Source organism: Mustela nivalis (genome assembly GCF_964662115.1).
Source record: "Mustela nivalis genome assembly, chromosome: 17".
Taxonomy (NCBI): domain Eukaryota; kingdom Metazoa; phylum Chordata; class Mammalia; order Carnivora; family Mustelidae; genus Mustela; species Mustela nivalis.
Window position 1 is genome coordinate 55,065,871 of NC_139036.1, and position 19,258 is coordinate 55,085,128.

The following is a 19,258-nucleotide window of genomic DNA, read 5'->3' on the forward strand; positions in this document are numbered from 1 at the left end:
GAAAAGAAATCAAAAGGACGCTGAGCATTTTTAGTTTAAGAAGCATTTCCAATGAGGTGGTTTCATCTCTGCAATAGTCCCTGCAAGGCAGGGAGAACTAGAATCTCCCTCCGGGCCATTCCCATTCCGGGAGCAGGAGGGGAGGCTCAGAGAGGGTAAGGAATTTGCCCAAGGGCACACAGCACCAGCCTCCCCGGGCTTGGTGACCCACCCTGCCACCTCCCACCTGGCCAGTGTCCCCTGGGGTTCCTACGAGGCCGCCCCCGATTGCTGGAGGCACTGGCCTTGCCCTGCCTTTTATCAGCGTCTCCTTCACTCTCTGCTCCCATCCATGGCCCAGTAGGAGAACAGGATTTAGGAGAAGGTGGAAGCGACTTTTTAAGAGACCGCTTTTTAAAATCCCACTGAAGGGGGTCAGTCTTGTATTAGCTCCTTCACTGTCTCCCTGGCTGCTGCTGGCATCTCCCTGCCCCTTCGCCAGGATGGCCCGGGGCTCTGCCTGCCTTGTCCTGGCTTCTGGCCGCATGAGGTCATTTCCACCGGACAGAGTGTCCTGTTGCCGTGAGGCCTCGGGCTGGGGAGGGGCTGCGGGCCCCTTCTGGTTTCCTCTCAAGGGGTCTCCAGTCAGGGGGGCTGCAGGGGACAAACGCCTGCCCCTCTGATCCCAAAAGTGGAGACAAGGGTTTGCTGCTTTGGGGCCCCTGTGGGTGACCTGCGGAGTCCAGAGGCTGGACCTGAGAGCAGACAGGAGGGTCTCAGGTGGAGACCGGCAGCCTGGTCTCATGCATCTGGTGGACCTCCTCAGACTGCAGCAGGACAACGTGCCTGTCCAGGGACGCGTGGGGGGCTCAGCTGGTGAAGTGTTTCCCTTGGGCTCTGGTCATGATCCCAGGGTCTGGGGATCGGGCCCCACATTGGGCTCCCTGCTCAGCGGGGAGCCTGCTTCTCCCTCTGCCCGCTGCTCCCCCTGCTCATGCTCCCTCTCTAATACATAAAATCTTAAAAAACAAAACAGTGCCCACCAAAGAACAGGCAACGGGGGGAGGAGTGGAGAAAGGGGCTTCTCTCTGTGCCCGGACGGTGGGCAGGATTCATGGGGACTTGGGGGCCCTGAAAGCCCCACGCACTTCTCTGTCCCACGACTAGCAGCTCTGAGGGCATGAAGCCTGACCCTGCCACTTACTAGCTGTGCGACCCGGCCCATTTGTGTCACTTCCCTGAGGACTGGGTCCTGGTCTGCAGGAGGGGACTGGAACAGGGCCTGCCCGAGAGGATTATCTGGAGAGCAGAACGGAGAGGCAGTGCTGTGTGTGTGTGTGTGTGTGTGTGTGTGTGTGTGTGTGATGCTCTAGCCTTGCTGGTCCCCGCACAGAGGGTGCCTGAGTCCTCCTGGGCTGTGGGCCCCCGCCTGCCTGCTGGCTGCCGGGCCGTACCTGCCAACGGATCAGCACGGAGGTGGTTGTGTGGGGCGTCACCGATACAATGGTGGGTGCTTCGTCGGGCGCTGGAGAGAGACAGACAGACGCGTGAGCTCCGGGGGCTGGGGCCTGGGCCCCCTGGGAGGCCACAGGGAGGAGATTCCTCTGCAAGTGTGGAGGGAGGAGGCCTGGAGCCCTGACCCCAGTCTACATCCAAGAGCCCAGAGCCCCCTCCTCTTTGTCCCTGGAGCCACAGGTCTCTGCGCTGCCGCTGCTAAGGCCCCCCAATGCCCCTTCACTGGTTTTCTGGGTTGGTCACGAGCTTGGGGACAGCAGAGACAGAACACATTAGGATGCTGGGCTTGGCATGGGAGCCCGAACCATGGCAAAGGCCCCCTTGGCCCCAAATTCCTTGGGACTCTGCCCAGGGAGCCAGACACAGGGCCCACTGGGCCCTCCGCCCCTCCCACCTTTGGGGGCCCCGCCCCTCCGAAGAGGGGTCTCCAGTCAGGTGGCTGCAGTGGACAAATGCCTGCCCCTCTGATCCCAAAAGTGGAGACAAGGGTTTGCTGCTTTGGGGCCCCTGTGGGTGACCCGCGGAGTCCAGAGGCTGGACCTGAGAGCATGCCCAGTGCCCCGAAAGTGCCAGTGGGCCAAGAGAAAGAGATCCGAGTGGAGGGGTCACTGACCGGCCTGCAGAGTGGTCAGTGGCTCCGACTCCTCGCTGAACTCGCTGTCCCCAATGTCATTGGTCGCCTTCACGCGGAACTTGTAGGATGTGAACGGCTTGAGCCTGTGGGGTTGAGAAGTTTCAAGGAACAGAGGTACCCCCTAATGCCTCACCCCATTGTCCCTACTTGGGGAAAGGTGGGGGCAGAGGGCGCTGATCTGTTACACAGATGGGAACGCCAAGGCTCAGAAGCTAGGAGTGTTCCGTCGGGCACACAGGGCCCAGGGCCTCCGGGGCCTGATGCCAGCCCACGTGTGGCCTCGCTTCCAGCTCCCAGGTGGCCCTGTCTCCACGTCTGCTACCTCACAGGGGCAAGCCGCTGGGAGAGCTCCGACAGCCCTCCATGTGAGCAAACTCCTCCCCCGGGAAACGCCATCCCTTTCTAGAATTTAGTAAACTTAGCAGGGGTCAAGGTTCTCGAGAGTTCACCAGCACTTCATCTCTATAAGCCTTGTTCCTCTCCGGGCCAACGTCTTCCTTTTTGATTTACTGGGGGTGGGGGGTGAGGAGGAGAGAATTGCTCAAAACTCTGGGTCACGTCAGCCGGAATATAAAAAAATATGAGCCACTAGGAATTAAATCGAAGCCAGACTTCAGAGCCGGCTCCACTCCCCTGTTGCAGACAGAGAGGGAGGCGCTGTCGGCTGCAGGGATGGCTGAGGAGGGATGGCGAGGCCCTCCCTGAGGGGCTTCCAGGCTCCAGAAATAGGTAATGAAGAGGCAGCCCTCGCAGGGCTCCCGAGAGCAGGGGCGGCGGGGTGGGGGAGGTTAGGACAGAGCCAGAGGCGGGGTTCTGGGAGGTGCGGGCTGGGGAAAACATCTGGGCGTGGGCAGGCTCCAGGAGCATGCTGGAGACCCCCCGATGCCCCCCTCCAGTGCTCCCCTCCACCCCGGGAACCCCTCTGGTGCTATCTGCACTAGGAGGGGTGGAAGGGAGTGCCGGCGGCCCGGGGCCTCACCTGTCCACCACGAAAGCGGAGGCGTTGTGGCTCACGGAGGCCGAGTGCAGCGCCCACCGGCCGCCGGGCAGCTCGCGGGTCTGGACCGTGTAGTAGCGCACGGGGGACAGCCCGTCGCTTCCCGGCTCCCAGGACAGCAGCACGCTGCGCGCCTTCACGTCCTCCTGCTGCACCACCGGCTTGCTGGGGGGCTGGGGCCGGTCTGTGAGGTGGTGGAGGGGGACAGGAGCAGGGGGGTCAGCCAGGAAGGGGGTGGGGGGTGAGCTTTCTCAAGGAAGAGAAGGAGGCGTCTGATACCCGCAGCCCTAGCCCCTTTCTGTGCACACGATCCCGACAGCCGGCACCCATGGCTCCGTGGCTCCTGGTCCGTGACCTGTCCTCAGCTCATTAGAGGCCCAGATGCCCGGGAATTCAGATCTCCTGAGGACAGCCCAAGCTGGTGCTGGCAGTGAGGAGGTCCAAACACCCAGCTCCTTTGGCCCCACCTGCCCAGCGCCAAGACGGGGCCTGTGCAGTCCCCGACAGGGTGGGACGGAGCCCACGCTTCCCTCGGTGGGGCTCCGCCGGATGCCCTGCCCGCCCTGGCCTCCTTCTCGCCACCCCAGGCCCTGCTGCAGGGGCTCAGACTCGGCGCTCGGGCACTTGGGGAGGCCGGGTCTGTGTTACGGGGCCGTCCTGCGCTCTGTAGGGTGTTGGCAGCATTCTGGGTGCCCCCCCCCCACCTGCCGATGCCGGGCGTAGCTCCCTCTTAAGCTGTGACAATTTCCAGTTGACAATTGCTGTCTTACTGGTTTTTCCTGGGAACACGGTGTAACGAACCACATTCATAGGAATTGGGGTCTCAGCCCGCTTCAGGGGAGCCTGGCCTTTGGCCTTTGAGCGGAGGGGAGAGGGGACCGAAGCTGGTCTCACCAACCCTCCCCCTTCAGAAACCCAGCAGCTGAGGCAGAGCAGGATCCTTGGGACAAGGCCTCCCAGCCCGGCTTCTGGAGTCCACCAAGTGCTTGCTGACCCCGACCTCAGAGACTGCAACCCTCCTGCCATTCCAGGGCAGGGCAATGTGGCTCGTAACTGGCTGATCCCCAGGTCCCCGAGAGCACAGGGCAGGCGCACGTGGCTTGGCTGGGACTCCCTCCTCCCCGCTCTGCGCTGGCTGCCCCCCAGGCCTCCCCAGCCCCAGGAAGCGGTCACCTCTCTTCTCGGTGGTCACCACCAAGGCCTCGGCAGCCTCTCCCCAGCCCTTGCGGGTCTGGGCTGTGATGCGGAACAGGTAGACGGACTCTGGCTTGAGGCCGGTGGCCGTGTACTGGCGGGCGCTGGGGGCCAGCACCTCCACGGTGGCCGTGTTGGCCGTGGTGGCGTTGAGCCGGTGGGTGACCTGGTAGGCTGCGGGAAGGAAGGATACGGGCTGTGCTTGGGGGCAGGTCGAAGTCCCTCAACCCCGTGAGCCTTCCCCCGGGGGCCTGCGTGCATGTGCGTGTCTGTGTGTGTGTTAGGGGAGGACCCTTGAATAGGAAAGGATGCTTCTGACCGACAGTGTCCCTCCGTGCCTTGGGTCGGACTGGCTTTGCGGAGTTGGCCAGTGCGCCCTCACCTGGTCACGCTTAGGAATTGCAGCTGAGGTTTACCAGATGGCCAGTCAGGGGCTTCGGGGAATATTTAGGAAAACACAGCTAATGAATCATCCTTAAGGAACCTCAACCTTGACCATGCCCTCCCAATGATATTTCTAGTGGGGGAAATAGGACTCGAAATTCTTCTTGAGAAGAGGTGGACACTTCCTGAGCCTAGTCTGCCTCTGGCCTCCTTTACACGTTATGCCTCCTCCTTCTACCCAGAGTCAGGGCACTGGAGAGGGGAGAGGCTTACCAAGGATGATGCCGTTGGGGGCAGCGGGGGGCTGCCAGATCAGTCGCACGGATGTGGTCCTCACCTCTGGGAAGAGGATGCCCATGGGTGGTCCCGGGACTGGAAGGGACAAAGGAGAAGCAGGTGGCAGCTGCTGCTCAGCCCCTCCCCCTGCCCCCTGGGTCCAGCTCTAGCAGAGCAGGTGGGTGGGCCGTGGGGGAAGGACACACTCAGCTCGATGACCTCTGTGGCGTGCTGCTCTGTCCCTGACACCTCGATCCAACACGGGACACAGAGATGCTTTCGGTGAGGTTTCTACCCTCAAAAAGAGGCATTATTTGGGAGGAAGCAGAAGGGTAGAGGCTCCAGCTTCCTGCGGCTCAGGGTCCATGTCTGTGCACATATATGTACATGCTGGGTTGACCTCAGGACTGGGCAAGGGGGCCTTGCCCTTGGTCTCTAATACAGAAGGCGCCAGTCTGACTTCCTTCCACCCATAGGGTGGGATGGGTGGGGGGCTCACTCTGAGCCCGAAACACTCCTTTATGAGGGTCTGCCTGGGCCCGTTCCCCCAACTTGCACCTCCGGACCGATGGATGACTGGGGGAGGGGCAGCTGTTTGGGGCAGGTGGATGGAGACCAAGTACCATGTGCCGGGGAGAGGAGGGGAAAGGAACAAGGCACAGGCGATCCTCCCTGGGCACCCTCATCCCAGAGAATCCCCCGACGTCTGAGATTTCTAAACTTGAACGTGGCCTTCCAGGTCAAGGCAGGAGAGTCAAACATACCAAATTTAACAGATCATTAGCTTGATTTACAACTTTAGAATATGTGGACATATGGTGTTTGCGCTTCCTTTTGCGCTTTTGTCCGGACCCCAGCAGTGTTTGTAGGGGGTGGTCAGGGTGTGTGTGTGGGGGGGAGGGGGGCGAGGGGAGGGAGCCAAGGACCTGTCCATCAGGATTTGACAGAAGGTTCTGCTGCAGGGATGAATGCCTGCAGCCCTACTGGCATCGCTCTTTTTTGTAAATGAGACCAGGAAGCTCGTGCCCAGGAAAAAGCAAGCCTTTCCCTTGCACAGAGCTTTGCTCCAAGTGAATCTGCCCCAGGCAAACCCAAACTAAAACAGGTGCCAAGTCTCTATTCCGTGCACTTGTCCCAGAGAGCAAGAAACTGAATCCAAAGTCAAACCGTTCTTCCATTTCTTCCTCAGGGAAGTAGAGTCTGGAATGTGTTGGTGGGTTGGTGGCCCTAGGTGACCTGCCCCCAACAGGAGAAGCCTGACGCCATGGTTCTGTTCGGGGCAAAGTGTGAGCCCAGAGGAGGCAGGGCCAGGCAGGCAGGAGGAAGGGGAGCTCCCAGCCTCCCCAGGTGCACAGGGATTCAAACTCACCATCATCCAGCGTCCGCTCCAGGATGGGGGGGTGGCTGGGGCTGCCGTCCCCGATGCGTGTAAAGGCCAGCACCTGGACCTCGTAGAGCACGTACTTGCCCAAGCCCGTGAGCTGGGCGCTGCGGGAGGAGTTCCCTTCCACCAGCCAGAACCGGGGCTGGGAATCTGAGTCCTTCTCTTTATACATCACCTGCCAGAGCACAGTGCGGGGGGTGAGGGCCTGTGGTCTGGGTCTTGCCTGCCAGCTCCCTCCCCAAGTCTCACACCCCAAGCGAGGCAGGTGGGAACAGAGCTGGTGGGCCCCAGGCTCCTAGGAGAGGCTTGGCCCCAGGAGGGTGGAGCTTGGGCTCTGGGAGAGCAGGGGACACAAAGATGCACTGGGTCATGGAGCTGCAGGGTTCCTTAGAGGCCATTTAGCTGGGAAAAACAGGCTCAGAGAGGAGGCGTGACTGGCCCGAGGTCACACAGCCAGTACTGGCAGAGCAGGGACGTCAAGCCACGTCTCCCAATCTGTGGGCCAGGGCTGAACCCTACGGCTGGGCGCAGCTTTGACAGCGGTTCTAGAAGATGGTAGGAACCAGGCCCACAGGCTGAGCGAGGCTGGGGCAGCCAGGAGGGCCTCCTGGGGGTGGCGGGGATGGGTAGGAAGGACCTGGGCCTCCTTGGAGGCCTGTAGTCCTGACAGAAGATTCCTTGGTTGCTGTGCCACCTGAACACAGATGCTGGGATCCCCTGCACATCCACTCCAGAAGGTGGTGACTCGGGCCCCAGGGGTCACGGGAAAGGGCAGCTTGGAGGCCGACGCTGGTGACCTTGGAGCCGGGACTCACCTTGTAGCCCAGCACGAGCCCATTGCGGTCGGCCTCCGGGATCTCGTTCCAGCGCACGAGCATGCTGCTGGAGGTGGTGGCCAGGGCAGACACGTTAGTGGGGCCAGAGGACGGAACTGAGGGAGAGACAGAGCAGACAGAGGGAGCTCAGGACCCAGCGGGCCCTCCAGGGGAAGGAGGTGTGACACCTGGTCCCCAAGTAGCAAATTATCCTGCAGTGATTCCTGGTGATTCTGGAACATCACAGATGCTGCTTCTGGTTTCAGATAAGCCTCCCCGTTAACCTCTGCTGGACCATTGTGAGGATGAGCCCCCACTTCCTGTCTGCACAGCAGTGATGAGGGGGAGGGGCTGGGATGGGGAGGGACGTCCTTTAAAAGGTGCCAGGAAAAAGCCTCAGAGCGGCAAACCACATGTGGGTGCGCAAGGGCTGCCTGAAGGCTGGGGGCTCATGTTCTGTGGGTGACCCTTGCCAGGGTTCCATGAGCTGCTGGTTCTGGTTCTAGAATGTTCTGAGAGCTGATCCGACCTTCCCACCTCCAGTTCTTTCAGCCACTGCTGGGTGTCAGAGTTAAAGGGGAAGCCCAGAAACATGGGCAGTTTGCAGGGAAAGACCTTCTGGCTAACCCGCAGGGGTGGGAATCCCCCAGCCCCCCAACTTTGGGACAGTGGGAAGATACTGGGGGATCCGGCAGAAAGGTCAGGTGCTCCACCAGGATGATGGACACGAATGGGTAAGTGAGCCTGGGCTTATTCTGTACAAAAGTTCCAGCCTTTGTGCCCTTGGAAGGCCGTAAGGGCAGAGACAAAGGTGGGGCGATCCCTACCACAGGCTAGCGGGACCCAGGACAAGGGCCGCAGTACCTGACTCCCGGGTCCTGCCCATCACCGTCTGGCTCCAGGGCCCGCTCCCGATGGCGTTGAAGGCCTGGACCTGGACGCGATACTCTGTCCACTCCTCCAGGTCTTCGATGGTGTACTCACGCTCCACGCGGTCCTGGACCACGTGGCTCAGCGTCTTGCCGTGGCCGTCTGCCCGGCTGTATTTGATCTTGTAGCCCACCGACTCGGGGTTCCCGTTGTATTCCATCTCCGGGAGAGGCTGCGGGAAGGCGGGATGGTACAGCGGCTGTGAGGCCAGGCCTGCCCCGTGTGGGGTACTATCTGGCTCGTGCACCCTCTTCCAGGGAGCCCTACAGGATTACCACACCCACCGTCCAAGCTGTGCGTGCCCATGTGAGTTGCTCTCCCCGAGGAGGGGTTAGATTGTGTGAGTCTGTGATCTGGCGGTTCCCATCTCCCTGCCTGTCTGTGCCAAGCTCCAAGGGGAGGCGGCATCTATGCTTCACTGTGTCCAGGGCAAACTGAGGACCTGGCCAGAGCCGTCAGACTGGGGAGGAGACCCACAAAGCCTGTCTGTCCAACAGGCTGAGGAGCACAGCACCCGTGGCCTTGGCTGTCTCTACCACTTAACTCCCTCGCGTAGGCTGCCAACACACACTCACTTAATTGCTTCTAACATGCCTGTTCCCGGCGCACGTGCGCATGTGGAGAAGCAAGTGTGGGGCACGGCATCTCGGGCTCAGAGGGAACACCCGGCACCGGCGGCAGCCCTTCCAGCAGCAGCCCCCGTCTCTCCTGCTCCACGGTCGGCCTCCCCTTCTAGGAAGTTTCAGCCAAGAGGACAGACAGATTCCCTTCCTCGGCCACTGGGGCTGTGGTTGCTGGCTCCAGGTCATTTGGATGAACCTGGGCAGTGTTGGTAGGCGGTGGGGGTGTGTGCATGTGGCGAGGGGGTGGGGGGAACCTGTGATCGGGAGCACGTGTGAGCGGAGCACTCTGCCTTCAGACTCCCTCCGAAGGCCCTTGGCCTTCACCTCTCTGCCATACTGCTTCCCTGCGGGTTCTGAAGGGCCCACGGCCCACAGGCTCCCCGCATTCTGACCCACTTCCTCCGGTTCCTCGGCCTCTGCCTCACTCCCAGCTCACTCGCTGCCTCCGGCCAGCCGCTGCTCCCGCAGACACTTAGTGAAGCCGACCAGAGACCATTAAGACAGAAATCGATGGGCCTGGAGCGCGCGCTTCCTTACCTGCCAGGGAAAGGTAACAGGCCGTGCACCATTAGGCGGGTCTGGAGGTGCCTGGGGCCCTGCGCGGGGCACCAACTGCCTTTTTATTTCTCCCCCAGCACCCCCCTGTCAGTCTCTATCTAGTCTTTTAGTGTTTGGAAACCTTCAAGTGAGCTGTCAGAGGAAGGCGGGAGCCGGCCCTGAGTGGGGGCAGAGCCTAGGCTCTCAGTAATGCGGGCTGCACACGTCCGGGGCTGTGAGGCCGCTGAGCTGTGCCCGGCACCAGCCCCCCCGGGAGGGCGCTCAGCATTAGGAACTACCCTTCGTCCCGGGCTGATGGGGCCACGAGCTCCTTCTACCAGGCGTCCGCCTGAGTGAAAGGGCTTAAGGGATTTCCAGTCAATCCCACAGCCTGGTGTTTTGCAAATTGTGTTTTGGGCAAGTGGTAAGAGAGCTCATGCGGACACAGAACCCAAATCGTGTGTGGCCAGATCGGCCGGCAAAGTGGGGGTCAGGCAGGCTTTTCCTCGCACGAAGGCCAGGAGCCAGGCTGCGGGGTGCTGTCCCCCACATTTGCTTGTTTCAGAGTTCCTGTGTGCGCCTCACACCTCTTGGATGACTGCTGCGTGGGGCAGCAGTCGGGACGACGCTGTCCGGCGGGGGACGGCGTCGGGGGGACACGTTCTCTCCTGATCCCGGGAAGATGGGGCGGCCGTGTGCTCAAGGGTTAGGACTGCGGATTCTGGGAGGCCAGACCTCCCCAGGGTGGGAAACGGAGCCCTGCTATTAAGTAGAGGGTGGGGGAGGACGTTGGTGGGGGTGGGTGGGACTCGGGCCAGCGATCTGACCGCTCTCTGCCTCAGTTTCCCCATCTGTGAAGCAGGAGCTCAGGATCACTCTGCTGTGACAAGCCGGTGGAGAGGTTCCAGGCCGGACTTCGAATACAGGAGGAAGCCCTCAGGGTGAACAGGGTCGCTTGGGGTAACGGCCCTCAACCAGCAATCCTGGCCCGTGGGGGTGGTCTCCTGCACCTGTGTCGCCTCAGACGTGACCCCTCGCTCTCGGACTTGGTGTAGGGGACCACTCCCACCTGAACCCCAGGCCCACCACTTGGGAGCTGTGTGGCCATGGGTGAGTTCCTGACTCCTCTGACCCTCAGTTTCCTTAGCTGTAAACTGGGGTCTCGATGTGCCCTTTGCAGGGTGACTAGGAGGATTAAATGGAAGATATACGTAAAACGCCTTCTCACTGAACAGTGTCTTCTAGCTCCTTCTCACAAAAGGCTTTTATTCTTTTGGCTGAGACTGAGTATGAGACACCTTAAAGGTGCTGGGTGTAAAGAGAAGCGAAGGGAGCTGCGGGTGTTCTGGTGACCTCCTCTTTGATGTGGTCCCCCGGGGACAATGACCGTGGTAGGGTGACGAGGACCAAGGAGCCATCGCAGCGCCACTGCCCTCGTGGGGGCCTCACCATCCAGCGGAGCCACAGGCTGGTCTCACTTGCCGTGCGCAGGGTCACGTTGGCGGGGGCCATGTCAGGGGGTGCCTGGAGGGTCTGGATCTTTCTAGAAGGCTGGCTGGGGGGGCTGGTGCCCACGATGTTCACCTGGCGCATTCGGAAGCTGGGGTGGGGGAAGGGAGCGAGCAAAGTTGATGAGGGCAGGACCCCAGGGCCAAAGCCCGGCCGGGTCTGGGCAGCCCCCGCATCCGGCCCTGTTACCTGTAGTAGGTGAAGGGGTTGAGCTCGGGCACCTCCATGGAGCGGGCGTCCGGCTCGTTGGTGAGCTGGTGAACCAGCAGCCACTCCTCTCCCTCCCCGACCACGCCTACCTGGAAAAGGGAGACACTCTTAGACCTGCTTGGCTTGTGGGGCTGAGATGTTCTGGGCCCCAGGTTCTCGAAGGTGAAGTCCTGCCCACGGAAGGTCTTGGTTCCACCCCAGGGCTCACCCGGTGGGCCCCAAATGGGGTCACCACCTTTCTAGGCCCTGAAGCATGACTTAAAAGCATGAGCCCAGGCCACCTTGCAACACAAGCTGCTGGAATGCTTCCTAGAAACCCACCCCAGGGCCCTGCCCTAGACCTAGCCCATCAGAAACCCTGGGGTTGGTACCCGGGAATCTGGGTATTTAATGAGCTCCCAGGTGGAGCCAACGCGGAGACTCACCACTTACGGGGTGTGGGCTGCAGCGATGTATTTCTACAGGCCGGCCAGTCCGTACCTGACCCACAGGACTGGTGTGTGGGCGTGTGTGCACACATGTGTGTAAATGTGTGTGTGCACGCACGCTCACGTGTGGGCACGTGTGTGCTCGCATGGGTGCATGTACATATGTGCATGCACAGGGCTCAGTAAAGCAGAGGCAGACCTGGGAACGGTGGGCATTTTCGGTGTATCTGGCCATCTGACAGCTGCATATTTAAAACCCCACCACACATGTGGTTGGCTCTCAAGGCAGGGGTGTGCCCAAGGCCAAGGGAGCAGGCTGAGTGGGCTGCGGGTCCCCTGGCATCAGGGTTTACCTGGGCCTCCACCAGCCAGCGGGAGATGGAGGTTTTCCCGTCATAGCCCGGCTTGAACTGCAAGGTCACGGAGCGGGGGCCGATGTTGGAGATGCCCAGGTTGGTGGGGGCCCCGGGGAGTTCTGCAACACAGGGTGGGAAAGGAGATCTGCTGAGGACAGGGTCCTTCCACATGGACTAGGCCTCCGGACCGGGGGCTGTGTGTCACCCTTTTCTAGAAGCCTGGTGGGAGGAGCTGGGCCGAGGCTTCGTCCTCTGACAGTCTCCTTCCTTCCACGGCTGTGTGTGTCCTGACCAGGCGCCCGAGGCAGGGTGGGGGCTGGGAGGGCCCCCAGAGCCACAGGGAGGCTGACTGGGCCGGGGAACGGGGGCTGGGCATGCAAGAGCTTCCCGACAGAATCTTTTCTCCATCCACATGCACGGCCCCTCTCAGCCCTCCCAAACCCGATAACGGCTGAGCAAGATCAGGAGGAGGCTGGTGGAGGAGGCCGCCCCTAATTTCTGCCTGGGAACCTTCGGATTCAGGAGGAACAGAAAGAGTACAGGCTCTGGAAGTCAGACTGTCTTGGGCTGGCCTCTAACCTCACTGCTTCCACGCTGTGTGTCTTTGGGCTCGTCACCTAACCTTTCTGAGCCGCAGCGTCCTCCTCGGTCAAACGGCGATGGTACTATCACCCACCTCAGGGCTGCTGTGAGGACTAACTGAACTGATGCAGATACAGCACTTGGCTCGAGGCACAATCATGTTGGTGTTTTCAATCAGGTGCGGTCGCCCGAATCCGCTCTGGGATCTCAGTTGTCTCGGGAGCGGGGTGGGGGGGCAGGTTGAGGGATTCTGGCTGGGTCCCATAGGCATAGACTTACAGACCCAGCCTAGTCCACCTTCCACAGATACAGAGGGGGAAACTGAGGCACGGAGGGGCGACTCTGACTTGCTCAAGATCGCAAAGCTCGGCAGAAGCAGGGCTGAGACTAGAGCTCAGCTCGTTCTTCCTACCAGGTTCTCAGATGATTCCCACCTTAGGCTACCCCTTTCCCAACCAACGCTTCCACCCGCAGGGATCCCGCTTGGACTTTCTGGGCGACAGTGAGAATTCTTCCCCTGCATCAGAGAGAGCATGGCTCCATGCGGAACCTGGTGTGGGACAGGACTGGATGAGACGGGGATGGGGAGGTGTCCTCTGGGGGACTCTGCTTTTCTGAGAGCCACAGGGGGAAGCAGCAGGAACCCCACCCAGCCTCCATCCAGAGACCTGGGGTCATGAGATGGAAGCCTGCTCTGGGGGGAGCGCAAGAGACCATGGACCCAAGGCAGGGCAGAGCTCTGGGGGAGGAAAGCCAGAGTTCCTGAGCAAAAAGGAAGCCTCTTAGTCAGGAGGAGGACCCCAAGAGGCCAGAAGTCCTGCCCTGCGAGCGGGCACCCACCTGGAGGCACCCCAGAGGAGATGGTTGACGCAGACACCTGGCCCTGGCCCTTGGCGGTCATGGCGGCCACCTCGATGGTGTAGGTGGTGAGCGCGGTGAGGCCCGTGACGCGGTACTCCAGGGTCACGTTGGGTAGGTAGTGGGTCACGCGGGTGTTGGTTCGGTTGTACTCCTCCCAGGATATCCGGTACCCTAGGGAGAGCCCCCAGTGGTGGCGTGAGCTTGGTGGGACCAAATGCTGGCTTTGGCCTTTCTGCACTGCTTGGGCTGGGAGCAGGGAACCTCGTCTCTGGGGCCCCAGGTTTAACTTGGGTAGGATGACCCTGTTGGGTGGGGACCGTAGGACGGAGTGAGACTTACGGCAGCTGCTTGAGGCCTGTGGTGGAGGCCCGGGGACGTGCTACAGAGCAGAGGGGCGGAGAACCTCCCCTGAGTACTTTCTAAGAAAGAGTGGCCTTCTGGGAGGTTCTGGATGAACACCGGTCAGCAGGACAACAGGATGGCCTGGACGACCCTGTCCTCTCACCCCTGGGGCTCAGGAACGCCCCCTGTAACCCTTACCTGTGAGGATGCCATTCTTCTCTCCCGGCTCTTGCCAGCTGACCTTCAGGGACGTGTCCAGGATTTCACTGAAGCTCAGGTGTCCCACAGGACCCGGCACTGTACCCCAAAAGGACCCCCCCCACCAATGCACATTAGAGCTAGCGAGAGACCACTGTCTGCAGGACAGCCCGCGTGCTCCAGGGGCACCCCAGGACGGAAGACAAGGCCGGGATCGCCCCGGACCTGGAGCGCTCAGCCTGGTTCTCGGGGCGGGGGGTGGCTGCGGACGGGGGCAGGGACGGCAGGGGTGGGGTGGTGCCTACCGTCCTCATGGGTGCGCACCAGCTGGGGGGTGCTCCGAGGCCCGTCGCCGGGAGTGGTGAAGCAGAGAACGGAGGTGAAGTACTCGGTGAACTTCTTCAGGCCAGACACGAAACCCACGTGGATGCTGTCTTGGAAGTTGGGCCGGGCAGTCACCATGGTAACCTCCTCTTCCTGCTCCGGCTCCCAAGCAATCAGCTGGGGAGAGACCAGCAACTCAGGCAGGGCAGCAAGAATGTTCCAGAAGAGGCCGAGGGCTCTCCCGCAGTCCGGGCCGATGGACAGAGCCCAGCTTCCTCGGGTTCCCTAAAGCTTTCTCTGTCTGGGCTGGACCGGGTTTCCCTCGGAGCTTCCCCACAGAGCTGCCACTTCCACCAGTGCTTTCAACGTGTTCCAAGCTGGAATTTCAGTCTGAGACCCGACCTGGAGGTGGGGTGTCGGCGAGGAAAGCCTGGTCTGGGGACAGCGCGGTTTTCTGCCTGACTTCCGTGCCGCACACCCCACCTGGGACGCACCCGCTTCCCGCCTCCCCTTCCTTCTCTTCTTGATCTGCGCCCTCACACTCCTGCTTTCTGGGCCCTTCATCTGTCTCCAACAATGACAGCTGGTCTCAGAGAGTTCCTCGTTCATTTGAAGTTGATTAACTAGCAATTAATGGTGAAAAGCAACACTTGATGAGTTTTAATAAGCACGGGTATTTATAGATATAAAACAATAGCAGGCTGATGTCTCCTGATTAACTCGCCCCTATAACAATGCTTCAGCCTCTCCTTTTTCGTGGCTGCGTGTTTATAAAGGATGTTTGGAAATTTAATTGGTATTGTGAAAAGATAGCCTATAGCAAGTTAATTAGACACTAATTAGACCCTAAAAATACTAATCAGAAATACTAAGTGGCATTTAATAAGTATGTTAAATATCTCCTTATTTTGGTTATCTTGTTTCAGAGCAATTAAATTGTGGAACTTCTTTGGAGTAGATTAAGAAACAAGTTTAATGTTTTAATTTAATTTAATTAATGTAAATTTGAATTAATTACGCCAATAGAATTAATTGTGTGGTCTGTTCCCCAGCAAGTGCAAAATCTGGGTAAATATTATTTTATTGGGTTTAGGCCAATTATAATCACTACCATTATTACAGGAATAAAGGACAAAGAACATCTTTACAGGTGCCTTAAAATACGATCACTGGGAATTGGCTCCAAAAATGACCCCAGAAATGCACAGGGTTGTGTGGTTTCCTGAATGACGACTTCTTCGTCTTACGGCTCCAGGCCTGAAGCCCAAGATGGCAGAGGGCGGCCTTGAAACAGTTACTCTGGGATGTCAGCCCCTTGTTATTCTCTAGCTGTGTCTGCAGAGGAGGAGGCCCAGTGTTAAGAGGTCTCTCCCCCAGGCCAGGAAGACTACAGACTTGCCTTCTGCACCTCCTGTTCCCTGAAAGGAGATGGGTTCAGGGCAGCCCAGGGCTACCGCCGGACGAGCTCATACTCTGCGTCAGGCACTGGGGTAAGTCTGTCGCCCGCCAGCCCCACCGCATCCTCACAGTGGGGACTGGATGGACGTCACTGCCCTGTGCTGTTGCGGGAAGGGAACTGAGGACCACAGAGGCTGAGGCCTGGCTGGTGCACACGGTGCTGTCAGAGGCTGGCTTCAGATCTGTGGGCCTCCCTCCGGCCCTGCAGATCCCGGATGAAGGCCTCTGCCTCCCGAGGTACACACAGCTCCTAGGTGAGCGTCGGAGTTCCTCTTTGCTGTCTGCATCTCTGATCTTGTCACTCAGGCTCCGTGTTCATTTACGCTATTGGGCCATTAGTCTTGGGAGTCGAGGCAGACTAGGGCGTTGTGAGCATGGCTGGGGGGTGTGGGTGCCCATGGGCTTGGGGAACAGCACCAGATCGAGGACCCTGGCCCTCTGCTTTGGAAAGCAGAGGAGAGGAAGAAGAACAGAACCCAGCTCTGTTCCTTACTGTGTGACCCTGGGAAAGTCACCCAGCCTCTCTGAGCCTCAGGCTATTATCAGGGACGGTTTGAGCTGCCTTGCTGACTGCTGGGAGGAGAGATGAAGTGATGTACCTTTTGTTTCTGACGGAGGCTATGTGTTATGGGGATGAGAGGGTAGGGGGGGTATATGCAGCCTGCTAGCTGCTGGAGGAAAGGAAAAAGTAGAGGAAATTCTCTCCTTCCTTCTCCTTTTGTCTTTCCCCCATCTCTGTCTCTTTGCATGTGACATTCTGGAAGGATAGACAGGATATTAACAACAGTGGTTACCAGGAGTAAGGAGAGTTCCGGAACATTCTGGAAGGATAGGCAGGATATTAACAACAGTGGTTACCAGGATTGGGGAGAGTTCTGGAACATTCTGGAAGGATAGGCAGGAAATTAACAACAGTGGTTACCAGGAGAGAGGAGAGTTTCGGGGTTGGGTGGGTGGGACAGGCAGATGAGGAACTAGAGTGCAATGGAGGATTCCTGCTACACATTTATCTTTTTACTTTCGTTGGTTTTTGAATCATGTAAATACGTTTCCTGTTTAAAAAATTAAATTAAAAGAATTTTTAAAAATCATGGAAGGATTTGGCAGTAGCAGGGACATTATATATACATTTATCCATTGATCCAGCAATCTCCTTTCTATGAATCTATTCCAAAGCGAAATGTGAAGAATATGAAAAGATAGATGCATAAAGATATCCACTGCAGAGATGTTCATTAGAGTAAAAGTCTGGAAACAACCCAAATGTCACTGCTGGGGAGCTGCCTGACCAAACTGGAAATGTAACGTGGAAACCAAACGTGGAAAGCCATGCCACGGAATCCAACACAGATGTTGACAAGGAAACCAGAATCTCTATATTCCTACGGCGCAATCCCCGGGATATAATGCAAATAAAGAAGCAAGATGGAGAAAATGTAGAGTGTCCTTTATCGAAGAAGGTGGGGGGGCACACATTTATACATGTTTGCATTTGCTTATGTTCAAGAAATGAAAGGAAAAACCAAACCAACCAAACAAAAAGAAATCAAACCTATGGGGGAGGGAAAGGAGAATTCAGGCTGATTTTCTGAACGTACTTTGTATATCTAACTTTGGAACCACGTAACTATGTTCCATAATTATAGAACAAAATTAAATTAAAAAATCAATCCCTAAAAATCGAAACCAAAATGAAACAAATCGACCCAGCGCTGTATTGAGCTGTAGCAAACTTATACAGAGAGAAACTATTTCTGGAGACTTTGTAGCCCAGGCAGGGGAAAGACGTCCCCAGCGGGATCCGCCCCAGGAACAGAAAGCGCTGCAAATCACCTGCCGCGATCTTTGGTCCTCAGCGTGGTGGGATGACTGTTCTGAGACGGTTGTGGGTGTTTTGGGGATAAAGTAGGCAGGTAATTACGTTGGTGTTGTAGGAACTGGATTTTCGGTATGGAGGACAGAGAGACAAAGACCTATAAGATGATTAAAGAGCTTATAGTCCTGAAATTGAATTGAAGTATCTGTATGTGTCTTATCTGAAGAGGAGGAGGAGGAGAAGCATTTCCCAGCTGTCCATTACCAGAGCCTAGAAATGGCCTCCAGCGTTAGCTGGTGTTAAGGAGAGCCTTCAGGGCCTAGGCTGTGGTATCTATCATTTTCCACCGAAAAGAATAAGATTGCCTGAAGTCACGGCTGATCCCAGGGACACACGGGGCAGGAACTGGAGACAGCTTGAACCATCCTATCAGCCTACTGGGGCTCCGTTAAAAGGATTCAGCAACCAAAGAGGCCAACGCTGGGCCCATCTGACATCAACACGAATAATGACAGCCATGGTTGAAACCTACCAGATGAGTTAACAATGCTTGAGTACATAATAATTTACCAACAATTAAACAAAAAAAAAATGTCCTCCTCTCCCCCATCCAAATTCACCTGTCACTTTAGAAGATGCTAAGGAATGGCATTCATGACTCTGAAAATTGGTAGGCGATGGAGAAGGACAGAGTTTTGACCAGGATATTCCTAGATGAATGGAACCTTCAGGTAAGCAAAGAGTTGGTAAGGGGAAATTTCTTTTTACTGGAAAACATTTCTGCTAATACATCAAGGAGAAATTATAATATTTGACCGTCTCCCTACTGAAATAACAGGTCACACAGGGTGGTCGGTGGTCACCACACGATATAGCCAGACCTTAGGCCTTCCGATGTAAGGGCACAGCACCATTTAGGAAACAAAATTTGGGGGGAAAAAACCCACAAAATCACTAAACCTGAATTTGATCAAGCCTCTAGTTTTAAGTTCCAATTTGCTGCGAACATAGCATTCACAGGCCCGTGTTAAATGACCCCACAGAGAGGCAATCGGCAAAATCCAGGCTGTGGAAAATTCTATAGGGCAAATGATCACGTTTCTTGACTAGATAAATTACAAGAAAAAGAGAGTGAGAAAGGAGAGAGAGAGAGAGGCTCTCTAGATCAGCCGAGACCCAAAGGAACACCGAACCAGTTGCCGTCGTGAAGACCTCATTGGGATCCTGAAGCAAATACAGCCACTAGTCAAAGAAATCAGGGCTGATGGCATATCCGATGACATCAAGGGGACCGGTGACATTTTTAGGCCCGATGATGACAGTGTGGGTACTGGGGTTGTGTCTGAAACAGAGGCTTTATGATACTTCTTGGCCTAACTGTTTATGGAGAAATGATACGGGGTCTGGGATTTGCTCAACCATATTCCAGGGCAGAGTCGGAGGGTCGGGGAACAGGCAGAACACGTTTGGCCACGAGCTGGGAATTGTTAACGCTGGGATGCGTTAGGGTCTTCTAAAGTTATTACTGTTTTCCCTCTACTTTGGGAGATGTCTGAACATTTTTAACAATTCCAAGGTTTGGGGTTGCGGGGGAGTCCGTTCTCACTGGAGGAACGTAAAAGGCCACGCACTGCTGTTTTCTCCCTGTGACGCTGGAGGCCGGGGCAGCAAGAAACAAAATCCCTGCTTGAATCCATTTGTATTTAGAAAAAAAAAAAAAATTAAGGCATAGTTATTATTTTATAGTTAAATTGTAGGACACCTTTAAAAAAATTTTTATCTGCCTATTTATTTAGAAAAAGAGAGAGAGCATGTGAGTGAGCAGGGGGAGGGACAGGGGAGAGGAAGAGAGAGAATCCTTTACGCAGGCTCCCTGCTGATCCCACGACCCTGAGATCACGACCTG

The 19,258-nt window shown here is 57.3% G+C and overlaps 1 protein-coding gene and 1 long non-coding RNA gene across 3 annotated transcripts in view; one reads left to right on the forward strand and one right to left on the reverse strand.

Annotated features, from left to right (window-relative positions):
- The window catches only part of SDK2 (sidekick cell adhesion molecule 2), a 249,400-nt gene that overhangs the window by 37,046 nt on the left and 193,096 nt on the right, over nt 1-19,258 (reverse strand). For both annotated transcript variants that reach the window (XM_082707630.1, XM_082707629.1), the window contains exons 19-32: nt 14,060-14,255; nt 13,755-13,853; nt 13,194-13,385; nt 11,769-11,890; nt 10,967-11,076; nt 10,718-10,868; nt 8,043-8,280; nt 7,179-7,294; nt 6,349-6,538; nt 4,977-5,075; nt 4,299-4,493; nt 3,108-3,309; nt 2,108-2,211; nt 1,434-1,504 (exon numbers count right to left, since the gene is read on the reverse strand). In XM_082707630.1, the coding sequence (XP_082563756.1) occupies nt 1,434-1,504; nt 2,108-2,211; nt 3,108-3,309; nt 4,299-4,493; nt 4,977-5,075; nt 6,349-6,538; nt 7,179-7,294; nt 8,043-8,280; nt 10,718-10,868; nt 10,967-11,076; nt 11,769-11,890; nt 13,194-13,385; nt 13,755-13,853; nt 14,060-14,255 (2,085 nt within the window). The remainder of the gene's footprint in view (nt 1-1,433; nt 1,505-2,107; nt 2,212-3,107; nt 3,310-4,298; nt 4,494-4,976; nt 5,076-6,348; nt 6,539-7,178; nt 7,295-8,042; nt 8,281-10,717; nt 10,869-10,966; nt 11,077-11,768; nt 11,891-13,193; nt 13,386-13,754; nt 13,854-14,059; nt 14,256-19,258) is intronic.
- On the forward strand, nt 7,737-9,275 carry LOC309851849. The gene is made up of 3 exons (XR_014304954.1): nt 7,737-7,912; nt 8,366-8,940; nt 9,163-9,275. It is a non-coding gene; the product is annotated as an uncharacterized lncRNA (long non-coding RNA).